This window comes from Lontra canadensis, unplaced genomic scaffold, assembly GCF_010015895.1.
Source record: "Lontra canadensis isolate GAN:19392208 unplaced genomic scaffold, GSC_riverotter_1.0 scaffold76, whole genome shotgun sequence".
Classification (NCBI taxonomy): domain Eukaryota; kingdom Metazoa; phylum Chordata; class Mammalia; order Carnivora; family Mustelidae; genus Lontra; species Lontra canadensis.
The window spans coordinates 634,728-655,294 of record NW_022631070.1 but is presented as its reverse complement, the minus strand read 5'-3'; the positions used below and the strand labels follow the sequence as shown (position 1 = coordinate 655,294).

The 20,567-nt window shown below is 40.0% G+C and overlaps 1 protein-coding gene across 4 annotated transcripts in view; it reads right to left on the bottom strand.

Moving 5' to 3' along the window:
• The window catches only part of USP6NL (USP6 N-terminal like), a 157,843-nt gene that overhangs the window by 34,790 nt on the left and 102,486 nt on the right, over positions 1-20,567 (bottom strand). For all 4 annotated transcript variants that reach the window (XM_032881607.1, XM_032881608.1, XM_032881604.1 and 1 more), the window contains 2 exons: positions 11,554-11,634; positions 4,257-4,364 (listed from right to left, as the gene is read on the bottom strand). In XM_032881607.1, the coding sequence (XP_032737498.1) occupies positions 4,257-4,364; positions 11,554-11,634 (189 nt within the window). The remainder of the gene's footprint in view (positions 1-4,256; positions 4,365-11,553; positions 11,635-20,567) is intronic.

Genomic DNA, 20,567 nt, shown 5'->3' with positions numbered 1-20,567 from the left:
ATTTGTTCTCGTGTGTCTTTCTGTTAGCTCCTTTCCTCAAGTGAACAGCGGTATTTCGCTGTCTGCTTCTTTTTAAAAGTAGAATACCAGAAAGCTGATGGCGAGCTCTGTGTGCGGAGGTGGGGCTTCACAACTGTGTCTCCACCTCAGAGTGATCCGACCGGGCGGTGTCGCTGGGGTTCCCCCGGAGTCAGTGTCTCTGGGTTTATGTCCCGCGGCTGGGCAGATTCCTCAGAGAAGTATCTTCTGGTCTCTGGTCAGGAAGACAAGCACCTGGCCACCAATGTGCTGGGAAGGAGGCCAGCACGCCCGCAGCTCAGGATACGCAGTTCCTCTGCGCCCTCCCCCTGAGGAACATCTGGGTCCTCTCCAGCCCAGAGGCCCTCTCGTTCATTCTCTCCAAGTGGTAAACCTCGGACTTGCACCGGTGCGGGGGTGACGTCAAGGCTCTAACTCCTCCTGCGACGGACTCTGGGCCACTTCCACGGTTCTGAGCTTCACCTCCGCTCCCTGAGGCACCTGCAGTTGACAATTACCAAGGCTCCTGGAGATTCTGAGATCGAAATCAGGCAGCCGGAGCTTCCATTTTCTTGGGTTTGCTGAGTACAGTAAGTGTCTGTCTGGTTTCCAGATACTGGCAGCCATTCTCTCTCCTGTTTCTTACTCCTCATGGGCTTTGCCTTTACAGAAACTCCCTGCTGTCAGTTTCGTGGCATTTCAGGGGACGGGAGCTGAATGAGGATATTTAATCTCCCAAGCTGAACTAGATAAAAGAGATTAAAATGTATACTAATCTATATTTAACCACGCTAATGTATAATTACGCATCCATATACATATATTATACTGACTCGTGTTACCATGTGCTGGTGATACAGATCTCTGCCTGAATCAACTCCAATAAATACATATGAAAACGTAACTGGCTAATTCCTGACTTTAGCTGAAAGCAGGAAGCAGCAGGCTATCTGGAATATGGGTGTCTGTGTCAAGGGTTTTGTAACTATGTGTACTTTCTGTGTCTTGAGGTGGGAGCTCAGACAAGGGCAGCTTCTGTAGCTTTTAAAACCATGAAGAGTAATCACAGTATAATTCAGAGTGCTAAATACACAGGAAGATATTTATAATATTATACAAGAATCACACGACCACTAAAATATTACTGTACACTATCGCTGATACAAGTCGATCCAGAAGATATTACCAAAATTTAGTTTAAAAATGGTAATCTGTTCATATTTGTTCTTTTTTATTTTTATTTTTTAAAGGTAATGGGCAAGTAAAGAGGTTTCAGTTATTGTTCTACAGGCCTCCTGTTAATAAATGAGATGTCAAAACATAGAAAATGTCTGACAGGACATGATAAAATGTTCTTTACAAAAATTTAGTTCAGAGGCAGAAACACACCTACAGTATCAGTTTCTCTAGAGGACAAGAAAATCCAATATAAAAAGGCCTCAAGACAGAAGCAAATTTCAGTTAGCAGATAAAAAATAGTAGGTCAGAAAGATTATGTCCTAGAATATTTACCAATGAATGTACAGAATACAGGAAATCGAGCATATTTCTTATCTTAGTGCAAGGAGGTAAAACAGCTTCTAGTTATCTCTGAGATTGGGTGGGCTGAGACCCATGAGTGTCATAATAATACAAGAATATACATTTTATTTAAAAAGAAATAGGATCTAGGGAATCTATAAACCTGAAGTGGAAGGAGAGTGGAAACCATTCACATGAAAGCTCCGCAGTATTGTGGTTCCTTTGACCAAAAAGATTATGAAGCCCCAGGAAGGCCATAGGTGAGGCTGTTAACCACAACGGACAGAACTGCCACCTGTGAGCTCTACCACGACACACACAAGTGACACTGAGGGACACCTGAAAGAACAGGAGGAAGTGGCGGATGAGAGTGCCAGCTCAGGACCAGCGACAGTCTCACCCACCTGAGAAAAATCTTAGTAGTTCTCTTCCTCCTCAAGCTCCCACCTGAAGAGAGCAACTCTGACCATCTTTGGAGAGACAGAGTAAGAAAGAGTGGGAAAGGAAGATCACCAAATAAGGGTGCCAGGAAAACTCAAATATAAATTTAAAAAATTTTTTATGAAAGTGTTAGAAAAAATAACCCTTAAAAAAGTACTGGAAGGCAAGTCCTTTCTTTTGCTATTGTTACTGTATGTCCAGCATTCACTAAATAGATCCCTCATGTCAACCAGTGCTGGGATCCTTTTATTCCATGTAGAAAAGGTCTAAAAGATCGCTGAAAGCAGAATTCTGCTATAGAATGTGTGCTGGATCGAACAGTGCCCCTTCCCCAAACTCATGTCTACCCAGAACCTGTGAATGGACCCGATTTGGAAACAGGGTCTCTGCAGATGTCTGAGTGAAGATGACATATGCTGGACGAGGGTGGCCCCACGTCCGAGAACTGGCGTCCGTATCAGGTCAGACACCACAGACATACAGACACATACACGGAGAAGGCCATGTGAGGAGGCAGGCAGAGAGCAGACTGAGGCAGCTGAGAGCCCAGGAGTGGTGCCAGCAATGCCAGAATTTAGGAAGAGGTGAGGAAGGATTCTCCCCCAGCCTTGAGACCATCTAGGGACCTGCTGAAACCCTGGTGTCTGACCTCCAGCCTCCAGACGTGTGAGAGAAGACGGTGCTGCTGTTGGGAGCCACTCAGTTTGTGGCACTTTACGGAGCCCAAGGAAACAAAGACAGCATGCGAAAGAAGAGTAACTGTCTTCTCTCATTAATTAAACAAGAATTTAATGAGCACCTACCATTTACGACACACTGTGCTAGGTGTTAGGGTTAGATTTTTTTTTTAAGACACTTTATTTATTTATTTGACAGAGAGAGACACAGCGAGAGAGGGAACACAAGCAGGGGGAGAGGGAGAGAGAGAAGCAGGCTTCTGCTGAGCAGGGAGCTGGATGCAGGGCTCGATCCCAGAACTCTGGGATCATGACCTGAGCCCAAGGCAGACGTTTAACAACTGAGCCACCCAGGCACCCTGGGGTTAGATTTTATATGTTCTCTCAGACACCATTTTCAATATTGTCTTTAAGACTATGATACTAAAAGCAAGTACCTAATCAGCAGACTAAAATAACTAAAATAACTTGAAACTCTAAATCTCTAAGACATAAACTGTGCCTGTCTGTGTAGGGCCCAAACAGCTAATTTAAAAAACCTTTTAGACACACAAAATAAGTAACTCTTTAAATTAGCCAGTATTTATTATCTTTCATCTTGATTAAATATTACACGCACAAACACATTACATGAAAAAGGAAAGAAAATATCAAGAGTATTCCAAAGTTCCTTTTATAATTAGTTTTGAGTTTAAATTATAAGCAATTTTTCTTTCATCCATTTTATTCTATTTATATTCACTTTCTGAGGGACACATTTCAAAAAGATTTTCAGATAATCATTCCTTTCAAAGGTTACTATAAACTTCAGATTTAGAAAGGAGAATACCTGAGATGACAAGGAGGTAAAGATAATGTATTACCTAATTTAAGGAAAGCATTACTGATCATTGAGTTAAAAGTTTGACCTTTGATTAACAAACAACAATACCTAGAGATACCTACTGGTCTTGGAGAAAAATTCTTTTCTCACACCCAGAAGCAAACAGTCAACCACATATAGGCAGCTGTTGGATAAACTGAATCCCACGCTGTTTTCCCACAAAGTCTAGAAGCAACACTGTAGATGTCTTTATTAACACTACATGGGGGGCACCTGGGTGGCTCAGTAGGTTACGCGTCTGCCTTTGGCTCAGGTCATGATCCCAGCGTCCTGGGATCGAGCCCCACATCGGGCTCTCTGCTTGGCAGGGAGCTTGCTTCCCCACTACCCCGCTGCCTACTTGTGATCCCTCTGTCAAATAAATAAATAAAATCTTAAAACAAAACACTACATGGCACACACGCAGCTACGATCAGGAGTTAGTCCATTTTCCTCATGAATATGTCCCAACACTGGTCATTTCAAGTATTTGAAAAGCACTGGACACTTACTGACTGATACAGAAAGTAGCATTTTCCCTGAAGTATTTGTTCACAAGTCAGGAAGTACATGGCACTAAACCAAACAATCAAGAAAATAATAGGCTTCTACAACTCAATGTAGTATCATTTTACTATAACTTCAAATGATACAAATATCTTACATCACCTTGAAAGTGAAAAGAAATGGGTTTTACTTTTCAATTTCAAAATAACAAGTTAGCTTTAAATACTCACACTATAGAGGTCTCTTGTTTCTTCTTTCATTTTAGGGATCTCCAGAAGCAGAGCCCAGACTTCACCTCTGAGCTGGAGTGGGATTCCTTTGTAAATTCTCCTATGAAACTTATTGAAATAAATAAATTGAAGGTTATAAATGACAAGAATCTTAGACTGAGCCCTCAAATCAACTAATTAATACCTGTTAGTGCTTTCTTTTCAAAGCATCCATGATAACTGATACATTTTGACAGGGGACACTTAGATCCCATCATCTCGATGGGTGGGAGGCACACACAGAGGCCGGCAGAGTACACAACAAGGAAAACATTAAGGACACCTAGTACATGAGTATTTTCATACGGTTACAAAGGTGCTCCTCACACAGCATGACAGCATGATCAGTGCTCTTTTTTAAGGTGTGAACATCTGACTTACACACTCCCTCTTGATATAATTAACTAGTTACAGATTTTCTTCCTTTTCCCCCACACATCTAAAAGGCTTCAAATAGCAAAAAGATTTCCTTGTCCCCAAAGTGTTTTCATGGGAGTGTAGAGAATAGTGTAGCCCTAATATCCTTTCCTGCGGCATCTTCTCTCTGGGGCTTTCCAGAGCCTATCAACATAACATACCCTGTTTAGCTCACAACTCGGCTAAGGTCCCCCCACAATCTTTAGTTCTCTCCCCACTCCCCAACTCCCTGTCCCTCCTCTCCCCTCCACACCTCTACCCCATACTCCCATCTCCCTCTCCTCTTTTTGATTTTGGCAGTTCTCCAGGAATAACCTGCCATCGCTTTTGAATGAGATAAGGAATAAATCATCAGTTTTGTCAACTCTTCGGATCCGCTGTCACTCTATGAATCCTAAGACTCCATCTGCTTCTCCATCTTCCTATAATTGTATCCTTTCTCCTCAAAGCTATATATTCAAATAACATACAAATCTATATGGTTATTACAAAGTTGTGCACAATAAAACTTTGAAATTTAAAAGAACATGTCTAAACAAAGAAATGACTAAACAAATCATGGCAGAAACCTTGGGGACTGAGGTAAGAATAGGTACATAATTACCTTCATGATCAAAATAATATATTTGAATAGAATGGCTAAGAAAACAGGATGTAAGTTCTAGTAATTGAAATGCTGACAAGTTATGAGTTAAGAAGCAGAGTTTCAACTACTACTACTCTATACTACCTCACTTTAAAAAATTTTTTTAATTTAAAGCTTCAGAACCTAAGTCATGGTGTAGTTTTATAAACTGATGCTGTGATTTAGAATGAGTAACAATGTAGAACAACTCTTGAATTAGGTAATTCCATATGAATGACCTTGAATTAGGTAATTCCATATCGAGTTCTGGCTTTGTTCTTTTGGTATAAACACACTATGACTCAAATTTGAAATTTCAGTAGATACTGATTAGAATCCTGGAAGTTTTTTAAACTCATGCAGTAGCTCTGACTGGAAGAATATATACAGAAAAGTCCTGTGTAAACCAGACTCTGCTCTGTGCAACATTTCCCACATAGGAAAACAGCTACCACCTTTAATTGCAAACTGAGTGTCATGTAAAAAAAAAAAATGAATTTAAGATTTATGTTCCTAAAGAAAGTCTGTCATCTACATTCATTCCGAAGTCGTAACATTTACCATTATACTAGAAGTATTTTCAATTTATCTCCTGAACTTCTAAAGTGAAGATGCTCTACTTCAAGCATCCAATATGAGTATCAGAAGGTGTGGAAACTACTACAAAATTGAAAAGTTATAGTTTAATAACCAAGTAGAATATGATGACGGTGAGCAGATTAACTTCGATGGACATGAATCTCCATCAGGCTGATGTTTTCAGTGAGTAAAACAAGAGTTCTGACATGTCTTTCTCACACTATATTACTTGAAAAGATTTCAGACATTATTTTATTGCTTTTAAACCAATTCTGTATTCACCAACTATATATGTCTATTTTTCATCTTAAAGTATGTACATTTTTAAAAAATTAAATTATGATTATATTAATAAGAAATAGTAGGGGCACTTGGGTGGCCCTGGCTGCCTTCAGCTCAGGTCATGATCCGAGGGATCAAGTCCCACACTGGGCTCCCTGCTCAGCAAGGCACCTATCCCTCCACTTGCCACCCCCCCTACTTTTTGTGTTCTCTGTTGAATAAATACACAAAATCTTAAAAAAAAAAAAAGAGAGAGAAATTTCAGGTAGAAAGAAAAAATTAATGGTCCCAGTGCTACTCCAGGGCTAGAAAAATGAGGCACAACTTTTACTGGGCATTTACTATATGTAGGAAACTATTTTAAACTATATATAGATGTTTCTCTTATTTAATCACATCAACAATTCCATATTTTATTATCCTAATTTTACAGATGGTGAAAGTGAATCACAAAAAAGTTAAGTAATGCGCCCAAGGCACACGCACGATATCACCATCTTTTAGCAAAAGGTATTTATTTTGCATTTTATAAAAAACAAAGACCATCTTTCCAAGACCATTTTGCAGGTAGCTAGTACCCACTGATCCGCTCAAGTGAACTTACTAAAATACACAGATCAGAAAAGCATTAAAATAATGATAATGAAACTGTATTTAAAAGGTAAGCATAACACAGAGTTGTCAAATCATTATGCTGCACACCTGAAATTCATATAACACTGTGCGTCAACTCTACTTCAATTTAAAAAAAAGGAATATAAAAAGAGATGTATCTGGAATTCAGCTTTAGGAGGCAGTGAAATAAAAAACATGCATACAAAGTCACATATACCAGAACAAGGATTAAATTATGAGACCTTAAAATAACAATTTTAAATTATGAAAAAAATGTCAATTATGCCTACTGTTTTTCAAATGCAACTCTTACAGGACAGAAAGACATTATAGAAACATAATTTTCAACCATCATAGAAATTTTGGAAATTTTGTAAAACCAAGTAGGAATTATAACAAGTGTGACATACACAAATAAAATTTGCTTCTTCTCCAGAACAGTGTCCAGTTTACATTTGCCGAGAATCCTTCAACTGGCTAATACCTCATATTTTCTATGATAGCCTGTAATGTAGGCAAAGCGAGTTCTTTCAATGCTGGGAGACCATGGCACTGAGAAGTGGCTCACCTCGGTCAAAGAATTTCTCCTCTTAGTCCTATTTCAGGGCACTTCTGCCAAATCCCACAGCCTCTTAAGAGATCACAGCTTTAAATTAAGTAGACTTCAGCAGCAGCAGGTGATAGGTGTTTATCCCAACTCATAAATGAACATCACTCATTCATTCTAAAAAGGAACTTGGTAATGACTGCCTGCTTTGTGGCCAACACTTTCTAGGTAGGCGCTCGGGCTAGAACATGAAGGAATTCTGTGGAGCTCACAGTAGCGGGGGGGAAACTGGTGTGTAGGCAGATAAACTGATGCCATGAACCGATAGCCCTTTATTATGAAATACTCCCTGCTACAGAGCTGGGCGTCACACCCTGATGGGAGAAGTCGGGACAGAGACAGACTCCCCGAGGGGGCCAGAGTGGGAAGAAGAGAACAGCAGGCACTGCACCGCCTAAATGGGCACGAGCCGTTAGCCCTTCTGTCACAGGACACAAGAGACTGGGGGGGAAACCGGAAAAAGTTGAGGAACAAAGCTGTCGGGGTGAGGGCAGTGAACGCGGTGGTTACTTACTGGACCAACACAGCGGCTCTCCCCTTGAGGCTGTATGAGAAACACTGTATCCGAGGAAGGGGGGATGAATTCTACGTGACAGAGTCGGGGAGGAGCAATACTGAAGGACCCGCGGGGATTTGGCAGGAAGGGGCAATGCGGAGATGAGGGTGAGGAAAATAATGAATCCAGTAAAAATGACTTTAATAATAAATGTTACGCTAACACCTTGTGATTATTTATTAGGAGCCTGCATATATGTTTCTATATCAGTTTATTCCTTGTCATACTATCGCATTTTCTTTTTTTGGTATTTTCTTTGTTTATTTGCCAGAGAGAGCGAGGGCGCACAGGCAGTGGGAGCAGCAGGGGGAGCAGGGAGCCTGTACCATCGCACCCCTGGAGAGGAACAAGCTATTGTTAACATCCCCATGTTACGGATGAGAAAATGAAGATATGGAACAGTAACGCCAAATCATACAACAAACAAACTATAGAAGAACTGAAATTCAGTTAGTCTGACTTCAAGGACCACAGTTTCTGGTTTTGTTGTTTTGTTTGTTTTTTTGTCTTTTTTTTTTTAATTAACATAGAATGTATTATTTGCCCCAGGGGTACAGGTCTGTGAATCGCCAGGTTTACACACTTCACAGCACTCACCATAGCACACACCCTCCCCAATGTCCATAACCCCACCCCCCTCTCCCTACACCTCCAACCCCAGCAACCCTAGGTTTGTTTCCTGAGATTAAGAGTCTCTTATGGTCTGGTTTTGTTTTCAAGATTTATTTATTTATATGTGAGAGAGAGCGAGAGCATGAGAAGGAGAGGGAGACTCTCCAGGAGACCCCCATGCTGCCTCACGAAGCCTGACACAGGACTCGGTTTCACAACCTGACCTGAAACCGAGAGTTGGGCTCTTTACCGACTTTGCCACCCAGCGCCCCCAGACAGCAGTTTTAACAACCATGATACAGAATTTCTGTATGTTGGATTTAAACAGCATTTTAATATTCTAAGTTAAAAATCAGTACCTTTAAAATCCTGTTAGAATTTTCTTTTAGGGGTATGATACATAAAATCTTCAAGAAAAAATAAATTAAGGTTCCCTGAAATCTACCTTTTGCTTTTAGTATCTCTGTTCCCTCGCCAACAGAAACAAGTAATTTATTTCAGTCACACAGATATATTTAAGCATCCATCAACTAAAAAAAATTCCACTGACCGACCTAACATTTCCAATAACTCTTTCTAACGTTAGCGATTTCACAGAAGTGATGAACGTGCCAGTCCAGTGCCAGTCCACATCACATGCCGGCCCGCGAGCCAACTTTGCAGCCAACCCAGAAGGGTTCCATCTGGGGTACTTGCAACACCCCAAGTGTATTACCAGGAAACAATAGTTCGTGCTGAGCTGCTGATCTCTTTACCGCCTCTCCGTTTTCTTTGCACATCCCTGTTCCATTAGCGTCTCCACCTCAGCCTCCAGATAGGCACGAGCCCCTCAAGGCCCGATGTGAAAAAAGTTTTAAACCATACACGAGGCCCTATTGGCTCTTATAACCACATTCTATTTCCTTCTGACTTTTTATTGACAAACACCAAAGGGAAAGCAAACATGAAAGATGGTACAGTAAACGAACCTTCGAGTGTGGACATGGGACCTCCTGCTGCGACCAACAATCTGTGTGACCTTAAGAAATTTATTTATAAATTTGGTGCCTCCATTCTCCCATCAGTAAAATAAAATGCAAACTAATATAAGGTCCCTTCAATTACTTGACTTAAAAAAAGGGAACAAACTTTATCTGTCATAGGTACTCTGCTATGACATAGCTTAGACACAATTATATCACGACTAATTAAATCATAATGTCTCCACTTAACAGAGATGACTTCATTTAATAGACTGTATTTTTTAAACCCAGTACTACTAAACCAGGGGCCGTGAGAACTGTGAGACACAGGCAACACAAACAACCTTAATGGAAACTGTCTTTCATTAAAGTTTAGATTCTAAAGATCCAAATATTCTTTATCACAGCTATATTTTAATTTCAAGACACTTTTAGAAATTTCTTTGTATTACCATTATATGAGTAAGGAATCTGTGGACAGAAAACTTCCACCTCCTCTTGGAAGAGAAGAAAAACACACGCTCCTTTTTTTTTTTTTCCTCAGTGCAATTTAAAACGAGGTATGAATTGAAAGCAGCAATTCTTTTAGAAGGTACATTCTGTTGCTCACCAAATTGGACCATATATTATCAAATAATTCCAGCATTATAGTTGTGAGAAAGTGCTTTAAAATTATACATCAAGGAAACTGTTCTGTTAAAAATCTCTCTTACTGGGAACTACATTAGCCAGAGTCATTGTCAGAATAATGGTAGAATTGCTCATTTTTATACTGGCTTATATACTTTCATAGATATATGTATACTCGAGGAGAACATAAAGCCATATAATTCTACAGATCTCCTCTTAGAAGAAATGTTGAGATGAAAGTGGAGGTGCCGCACATCAACATTTACCCTGTAATTACCAGTTGAGCAATCTTCCCACAGACATGGAGTAAAGTAGGCGCCAACTTTAGGCCACTCTGGGAGACAGCATGATAATGAACAAGGGCACAGATGTTGTAACTAACATTCTACTTTGAACGGATTCCTCTCAAAAAAACATCTTGAGTTCCAACCTAATGCTCAAACACACTTAATAAAACCAACAACCTCAAAACGAGCTTACTCCTGATGAAAATAAAATAATAAAAGAGTCTAACAGACGTTAAGTAAGGGTATTTTGGAATGCTCAAAAGAAAAGGGGCACTAGTCCTGTGAGATGCCCTCTGACAAAAAGATTCCCATGGTTGAGTAAGTTCCACTCAGCTTAAGGTCTGTCTTGAAGGTGTGTTCTCTCTGCCACGTGTTACAATAGTAAAGACTCTGAGGAGTCCTGTCGTAAAGGACTTGACTTTGCTTCACTTGGGTTAGCTCTGGTATTCCCAACTTTATTGAACTAGAGACCTTTCCTCTTTTAAGAAAAACTTCTGCCACCAAGAACTCCACAGCTTCCCAATATTTAAAGACTTTTGGGATGAGTGGCAGTGACAGTAATAGATGTGTGTGTTACGTTTTTAACTGGTTTAAAACTCAGCACCAACTCTGCAGGGCAAAAAGATTTTGGAAAGACCGCTCCTGCTTCAGGGAAAGCTTTTGAGGCCAGCCTTCTTCCTGAGCAGTGTCACCTGTGGGTATAAAGCCCGGAACTGCTGCAAGGATTCTGATCCCAGGGGGAAGCCAACCTCAAGGTAAAGCTGGCACTGGAGAAGGCAGAGAAGAGAGAGGGAGCGACACTACGTCGCAGGCAACATGATGGCGCGTCTGAAGCGAATCACTCCTGAAACCATCTACCTCTGGACTACCTGGGACATCCTCTAAAGTGCTGAAACCGACCTGACCTGGATATTCTGTTATAACGTAATGACTCCTAATTTGAGGCATCCCACTAAATTAAATTCTACTGAAAGTTTTAGAAGGAATATGAACACGAATACTCCTATAATTTAAAAGAAACTTTTATTGGGACAATCCACATTGAATTTGTGCAGTTTCAGAGAGAAGTAACATTATGTTAATTACCTTTTCGGTGTTCTTGTATTTTTCCCATCCTTTTAGCATTTTCAACCACTTAGTAGTTCTTTCAATTTCCAGATGCTTTTGCTAAAATAAAATTGAGATTCATTGTTACTGTTTGAGGCTTCATACTTACAAAGTACAAAAAAAGGTCAAAGAAAATGCTGCTTAAAAATACCTACTAAAACAGTTAAGCACTTAGATTGCAAATACATGATCTAACTTTAAAAAGACAGATAAGTGATTATAGTTGTAGCAATAGTATTCCACAGCCGAAGTTAAGATATATGGGAGATGCTCCAATGGGACAGGTAAAGAGATAGGAATTGTTTAAATTTTCTAATGCTTTTAAACTAATCACTGAAAACCCCATGTATTCTACAAAATTAAACCAAAAGGAAGTTCTAAAATATTGTGCAATATTTTTTATGCAGCAACAACAACAAAAAAAAACAACTTAAAATTCCATTCTCTGACATTTTCCTGAATTCTACCATCTTAACGTTTTCAGTGACGGAGATGATTCTTTAAAGGAGAGCTGGGTGTTTGTTTTGTGGAGCAAGTGATATCTACCTAGCAAAATGTTGTGAAAAATTTATCCAAAGTACGTAAGAGTTGCTGTCCCGAATAAAGTTCAGGGCAACTGTCACTGACATTGATGGTACTGTGACAGGTATGACAACACACAGTCAGAAAAGGTGACCACAAGGTCACAATGCAAGAAGTAGTCAAATCCAGCAAGGGATGTTAAAGAAGATAAGCCCTAAATGAAGAATTGTGGTTTGCTGAAAGAGTATTAGAATTTTTATCACGTGCAACATGGGACTAAATATTCCATGAAGCATGGATAAATGTTCTGAGACAGTACGGCATCATGGGTGGCCTACAGTAGTTCTAAAGGGCTAAAAAAGGAAGCATCAGAAGATGGGGCTGGAAATGTAGGCAGGGGTCTTGGATGTCACACCAGACTGGAACTGGAGCAAAGCTGGGGAACGGGGAAGGTGGTACAGAAAATGCTTCTTCCTTCCTTCTTTGGCTTCTAGGAGAAGGAATTTATTTTCCTAATTATTTGGACCTGCTATCCACTCTTATTCACTCTTAAGGTGGTAAAGTGACTTGTGTAATTAGTAAGTTTAGAAAAAGGTCTGGGCATATACAGCTCCTCTGTCCCTATGAAAGCCTGAACGCTCAGAAGGCACATTTGTACTCCATCCTTTCAGACCAGGGAAAACACCCTCCTCAGCCAGGAAGTTGGCGGTGACCTGTCTGTGACCAGGTGGTAGGACTGTCTCCTACCAGGCTTCCGAGTTAGGGTGCCCACATCTGCTGCACACCTAACCTGCATTCTCCCGTAAGGCCTGTGTGCCCCATGAAGACAGACACGTGGGCGATTTCCCCAGTCCCCGGAACAGTGCCAGGCACAGAGCAGCGTCGAACTACTTCATTTTCATGAAATGACACCAATGTGATCGTTTCTTATGAGTGAGCTGAGATTCCGCTATTTTGTTAATTCCCAATGCCCACATTTTCTTTTCTGGAGGACTCTGTAAGTCTAAATAGGTCTATGAATCAAAAACAAAGGAAATGAAAGACTAGACAGCACAGAAAACAGTTCTGAAGATCTACTTTATGCTCAAAACGGTGTGCTCGTTACAACCCTATGAAGTACGTACAATCATCTCTATTTTACAAATAAGGAAACAGAGGCACAAGGGGGCTTATTGGCTTTCAGAGTCCCCTATGTAGTAAATTCAAGTGCGAAGAGCGGTTCACAGCCAGGCAGTCTGGCTTCAGGACCTGCCCTCTGAGCCACCATAGCAAGGTCTCCTGTTCCCACCTGGCCTCTACGCAGGTCATGTGACTGAGGTTTCCAATGAAAGCAATGGCTCCTTATCAACGGTCTTCAACACAGCCCCACACAGGCAGATGACATTTGCCCACCAACAGTGTTTTTAGATTTAGAAGAAGCATAAAATCCCAAAGAAAATCCTGATTTTAGGAAAAGATCCTCATTTTCCAAAAATGAAAATATTTTTAGAGAATTTTACTTCTAGGCACATTTTTTAAACTCTTTAATTACTTAACTCTTTCTAAAAATTGTGATGGGTTTTTCATAATAAAAGATGATCACTCAAAACATATTGCTATAATTCCCACATTTCAAAAGACTAAGCATATTCTTCATTATATTATTAGTGATAAAATGTTGCAGATGGTTCCAGAAATATGTTTAATTGTAAAGCTCGGTGAGGCACTGAAATCTAATTAATGTTTCTGCTAAATGTGACTTTAGAGAAGGCCAAGCTGTGAAAAATTAAGATTGATCTAAGTTAAGTATTTTTTTTGCTCTTCTGTACTTCCTCCCCTGACTTCTTCAAAGCACAATCCCTTTCTCCTCCAACAGGAAAACACCAAATAATTCAAGCAAACCCAAGAGTATAATAACACACACTTGCCAGGAACAGCCCTGCTGAGACCTCGTGGGTCTCCTGCTGTCTTTCATTTTTGTGACTATGAGTTATCAATGAATCACTTTAAGAAATAGTTATTCTTTTTTTTTAAAGACATATTCTGTATTCCAACTCTTACCACATACATAATGTTAAATGCTACACACTAACATGCAAGGGCAAAACACACACACACAAACACACACAATTTTAAAAACCATTAATAAAGTATGCTTTTCTTTCCCCTACAGGGAAGGAAAAAAAAAAAAAAGACACATCTTGGAAAAGCTCTGAGCTGCAGGACTTAAAAATTATGTATCAGCAGTTCCATCAGGTTTAAATGTTAATTCCATAATGCCATCAATTCAACCACACCTGACTTGAATTCAAGTCTGTCCCCCTACCCCACTCATGAATCTCTAACTCGAGGATAAAATATACTTTATCACCAAACATGCTAAAACTAACTGTTCCAGAACTTATTCTGAAGTAAGAAGTAACTAAAATCACAAGTAACAAATGGGAACTTGAATGCTCTAGAAATTCTAAACAGGCTAAGGAACCCCATCTTGTCGTGGACTCAGTAACATCAAGACAAACTAGAATATAAGAGAGCAAGTGAGAATCTTGATGTACAAGCTCAGCAGATACTCCATCTCAACATATCCAAAACTACTTCCCTGACCATGTTGCTGTCACCGTGCTCTTCCCAAACATGAAGTAACAGCATCACTACCTACTAAGGCCATCAAACGTTCTAGTTTTTCTTGGTTTTCATCATCCCTTCCCTTCCATCCCACTCCCCAAACCACACTCTGCTGGTCCCATCCCCATCTCTTGCTTTCAACACGCCCCCTACCCTAGTTCAGCATCCTAACTCCTAGATGAAGGCACTAACTCCTTACTCATAGCCCTGATAGTCTTCAATCCCGTCTACCAAAACTTTTAGAATGTGTCACGGTTAAAAACCCTTCAATGGCTACTCACTATCTACAAATGAAGTTCAAACTTCTACATGGACGGCCCTTCACAATATGGTCCCATTCGCCTTCCAGTTTTACTTCTTGCTACTTGTATGACCTGGCCACTCTGAAATACCTGTCACTCCCAGCACATGATCTCATGTCATGCCTCTTTAACCAAAGTTGGCTATTTGTCTGCCAGTGATGCTCTTCCCCACCATCATTTAGGTAAAATGTATCCTCTCAAGACCCAGTCAGATGTCAAAAGTCTGGAACCTTTCTCAAATGCCTCCACCCTCCAACCAGAATTAATTGTTCCTCAGCATTTCATGACATGGACTAAGGTCCCAGCTGGCCTGGATTCAAATCTTAATTCTGCCCCTTCCTATCTGTTTCATTTGGGGCAAGTTACTTAATCTCTCTATATCCTAGTTGTCTTGTCTACAAAATAAGAATTATTATGATTATTGTTCTAACAGCTAACAGCTGTGCTTTAGTTGCCCTAAATGCCCAAATCTTATCGTTATTATTATTACTATTCAAGTATAAACTCCTTGAGAACAAGAATCATATCATATACTCCTATTTTAATTTCATCACCTAAAAGTGGCACTTTTACTTTAAAAGTCAAATAAATATAAAGATAATTTATCAACCACCGTGACAGAGAAATAACCAGAAATGAACTATAATAGTCTCTCTTATGTAGCAGAACGGTAAAAATGGTATCAGTCCTTCATATTGGCAACACCTTTCAAAGTACTGCCAAAAGGCAGAACTACTAATGTTAGAAGTCCGTACAAAATTGATAGTAGATAACTCTGTTGACTTCAACTACAGACATCTCACTTCTCCTAACTTTTACTTTGAAATACTTTAAACCCACAGAAGGTCAGAAAAACAGCACACCATAGACTTCTACAGTTCCCCCTTGAACAACACGGGTCTGAACTGCATGGGTCCGCTTATATGCTGACAACAGCATGGGACTGTAAATGTACTTTTTTCTTCCTTAAGATTTTCTTAAAACATTTTCTTGTCTCTAGCTTACTTTATTATAAGAATACAGTATTTAACACATAGAGCATATAAAATACATTAATATATATTAATATATTAAATACATTGATTAAGTTAATTGACTGTTCATGTTACCCATGATCAGATCTGGGGGAGTCTAAAGTTGTATGTGGACTTCCAACTTCATGAGGGGTCACTCTGCTGTATGGTCAACGGTCAACTGTAATCTGTGTAGACACTTTGAGGGACTGTGAACATCCTGGTCCTTAACAAGTCCGTGGTCTTATCATCCACTGATAATCTCTGCCTAAATAGATTCTGATTCTGATGGTGCTAAAATGATGTGGGCTTTTTTTTTTTTTCGATGATTCCTTCTATATTATTAACTGATACTTTTCCATTTCAAAGTTTTTCCCTTCTAGCTCCTCCTCCCTTTCAAATAGCACTATGGTATAAAAGAACTATTTCATTCAGTGTGTTAAAACTCACTATCATCATTATTCTTTTAGAAGCTCAAATTGTCCCAAATTTGGCAGGACTTCCTCTTTCCTGGTTGGAGATTTCCTCCTTTAATTCAAGTGGATCCTTTAGACATGCCCTATGTGGCACAAAATAATCAGGTTCACTTTACTTTTTACTTTTTCTACGCGAAACCTAGATCAGCCACTTCTTTAAGAAATAGTGGTTCAGTGTGCCTGGGTGGTTCAGTGAGTTAAGTGTCTGCCTTCAGCTCAGGTCATGATCCTGAGGTCCTGGGACAGGGCCCCACATTGGGCTCCTTGCTCAGCAAGGAGTCTACTTCTCCCTCTCCCTTCGCCCCTCGCCCTGCTGGTACGCTCTCTCATGCTCAAATAAATAAAAGTTTTATTTAACAAAAGAAGAAGAAGAAAGAAAAGAAACAGTCATTCTTTTTAATGGGGAATGGTTTTTAAAAACTAAGATCTGGGTACTAGGTGAGTTCATCATTACAACTGTTAAAAGCAGATAGAAGACACATTAGTATAGGAAAATTCTATTCTCTCAAGAATGTAGAAACAACATATATCAAGAGGAAAATAATGCCGAGGTCTTTGTGTCTATCCTATATTCCCTTCGCTACCTCTCTGTCACCTCCACTGACTATGGAAACGGTATATTGTTGTGCACTCGTCCTCCCATTAGCTGTTTTCAGAAAAGGACAAAACTTCCACTTGAAGTTTGCAATCTGATACCCGATTGTCCTAAGTGATTCCCCTCTGAATTGGACTGGCCCCTCCTGCTCAGGCAAGAAAGGTATAAAGGATTAAAACTGACTGTGACCAATGTCTCCTTTGCTGCTTCTCAATCTCCAGTTTTTTTCCACCCTAGGCAGGACCAACTGAACAGTAAGTGCGTAGAAACTGCTGAATCCACATGGTACTAACATATCCCCTGCGTAGCCACAGGCTTTCCTACCACTGACAACATCAATAACCCTGAGAGTAACGGCTATACACATACACATGTACACATACGCACCACAAATGGATGGATATTAAATGGCCTTCTCTTCTAGAATAAGAAATCTTGGAACGTTACCAAAGTTCAAGTCTTCAGATCCTTTCCTGTCTCTCTGTTTGAGTGTTAGGATGAGTGACTGAGGACAGCGGACTGGAGTCACATACAACTAGACCTCACCAGCAGAGGTCAGGAGAGGACAAGAAGTACTGGAAGGAGAGTCCCGTTTTAACAGAATAACGACACGGAAATGTCTACTGGTCCTGTATTTTGAGTAAGATTTCACACCACATAAAATTAAGATACAGTTTTTAAAGATATGAATAGGCTCCAATATTCCATAAGCTATGCAAAATACTGCATTACATAGAGGAATAGCTGAATTCATGAAAATTCATAGCCTTACATACCCTTTCCTCTTTATTAAAAACATCAATAAGCTCAAAGAAACAATATAATCCATTATTAATATTGTTCTCTGCTGAGTAAATATAATAAGTGTAATTGTTTATTTGTTTAAATGCCTGTTTGGAGGACTCCAAAGCACTGTGCAAACATCAACACGAATCCTCTTATGAGGGGCTACCCACTACCACCCCTATTTTAAACGGAGAACAGCCTTAGGCAAAATAATGCATGATGAAGCTGGAACTAAAACTATGATGACTTGACCAGGCGTTAGTGTACAAATCTTCCCAAGTGGCAGTAAGCGCATACTTCAAGGCTATGCTTTGTAAAGATTAATAAACACGTGTAGGATTCAGCAAGGTACTATTTCCACTGATGTTATTCAATGAAGTAATACATGCAGAATTTTTTATTAGCCTCCTGGAAACTGTAGGCTTGGCTATTAGGGCTAGGCAGTCACTGAAAAACAATGAACTAAACTTAACCCAGAAAAACTGGGGGAAATTCTGATAAACTCAAAAGTTTACAGTCTTAGACTGCTTTGCATATGTCTAAAGTTCTCATTCCACTGTAAAGAGACCAAAAGTATACAAGGCAGGTCATGTAACAGGAGCAGAGTTTTAGGCAAAACTTATACAAAAGGCATAAATGGAATCTCAATGAGCAGCCTCAGCATCCTGCATCTTCCTCAGTAAAAGACTGGCAAATGCCTATAAAATTACATCTTAATGTTAAATTATTAGGGCATGCACAGGTTTTTCAGTGACCTCCTATTACACTCTTTAAAGCAAACTGCCAATTAATTATAAGCATAATTGCGCCTGGTGGGTCCTTTATTCTACAGGCAAGTCTCTTAAAAAACAAAAATGCAAAGACAACCTCCCTCAGGCATGCATCCTCCGCTAGTTTTTGTCTTCTATTCTTCTTTCCCTCACTGTCACCCTTCTTGAATCATCTGTATCACCAGTTCCCAGACTTCTGAACTTTCTGCACCAGAAAACTATGCAAAAGAAAAAGAGAAGCAGAGGCACTGAAGGGAGAAGTCTACACTGAGTTGCCAGATTTCATTTTGCCAAACATGAATATTATTTTGTTAAAAGATACCTTCTAATTCTACTCTCCCTAATTTCTCAAATAAATGCCATTGTAATATTCAAAATTGTTTAGGTCACCATATTTAGTGTTAAAAAGCAGCCAATATGTTCACTGAATTATGCATTCGGCCATCACTTACTGAGCATATATACTATATGCAGGGCTCTGTGTTCTGGGGGTAGAGCAGTGAACAGAGTAGATAACCCCCACAAAGAGATGACATCTTAGTGAGCAAACAGACAAATTAAAGACGTAAGTAACATATTTAAAATGTGAAATAGTGTTAAGTGCTAAAAAGAAAAACAGGGGAAAGAGAGGGATAATTAGCATGTGTGGGGGGAGGGAGTTCCCAATTTTAGATATGATGGTCATGGAGGAGAGTCTTATTCTGAAGGTGACATGTGAGAAAATAGCAAAGGAAATGGAATGTATCTCATAGCTACTGGGCAGTGAGGCAGGGAAGCGCCCCAGAAGAGGAAGCAGCCAAAGAAACAATATGGCAGGCATGCTCTGGAACCACTACGGAGGCCAGTGAATAAGGAAGAGAAGGCAGTGAGGAGGAAATGAGAGCCTTAACAAAGACCACGTCATAAAGAACTTTGAAGGACACTCTAAGGCCTTCCTGTTTTACTGTGGATATGACTGAGAGGCAACACAATGTTCCAATCAGAGTGTCATGATCTTACGTATTTTAACAGGCTCATACTCTCTCTGTTGGTGAACAGGAAGATCATGGTGGAGAAAGGGGGACAACAGCAGAAGCAGGAAGACAGAAAACTCCAGAAGAGAGGTTACAGTGAAAAGGGTGGCAGAAGTGGTGATGGTAAGTCATCACATTCTGAATACATCTTGAAGGAAGAGCTCACAGCGTTGATGAAATGCAGACTATGAAAGAGAGAAAGTCAAAGGTAACTTAGAAGTTTTAGATTGAACAAGCAAAAAAGTGGAGCTCCCATTTATTAACACAGGGAAGTGTGTTAACAGAATGGATTTAAAGAAAATACCAGACTCCTGTTTGGACATTTGTTAGACATCTAAGTGCACAGATTAAGTCAGACATTTAAGTGTAGACATTTAAATGTATATGCAAGGATATACAAGTACGGGATTCAGGGAGCCACAGATATGGTCGGCATTTAAAACCAAAAGACGGGATGAGACCAAAAGTAAAAAATACAGACAGAAAAGAGAAGTTCCAAGGCCTGGGCCCTGGGGTACCTCAAAGTACAGAGATCTAGGAGATGAGAAGGAAAAAGCAGAGGAAACTGAGAACAAGTGGAGAGCCTGAGGGTCTGAGGGCTGGGAAGAAAGAATGTGTAAGAATGAGACCGTAGCCAACCACATCAAACGCTGCTGGCAGGTCAAGAGGAAGACTGAAAACTGCCTACTTGATGACACAGTATGTTGGTAATTTGAGACCCTAATACAGGCCAGGAGGGGGGTTGGGGAAAGGGTGGGAGTTAAAAATCTGATAGGAATGGATGCAAGAAGGAAAAGCAGGAATGAAATGGAATAGAAAGGGTACAGACACCTCTTTCAAGGAGTTTTGCTGTAAGACCAACATAGAATCTGGGTAGTTCTGAGGAGGAAATGGGACAAAAGAAGACTG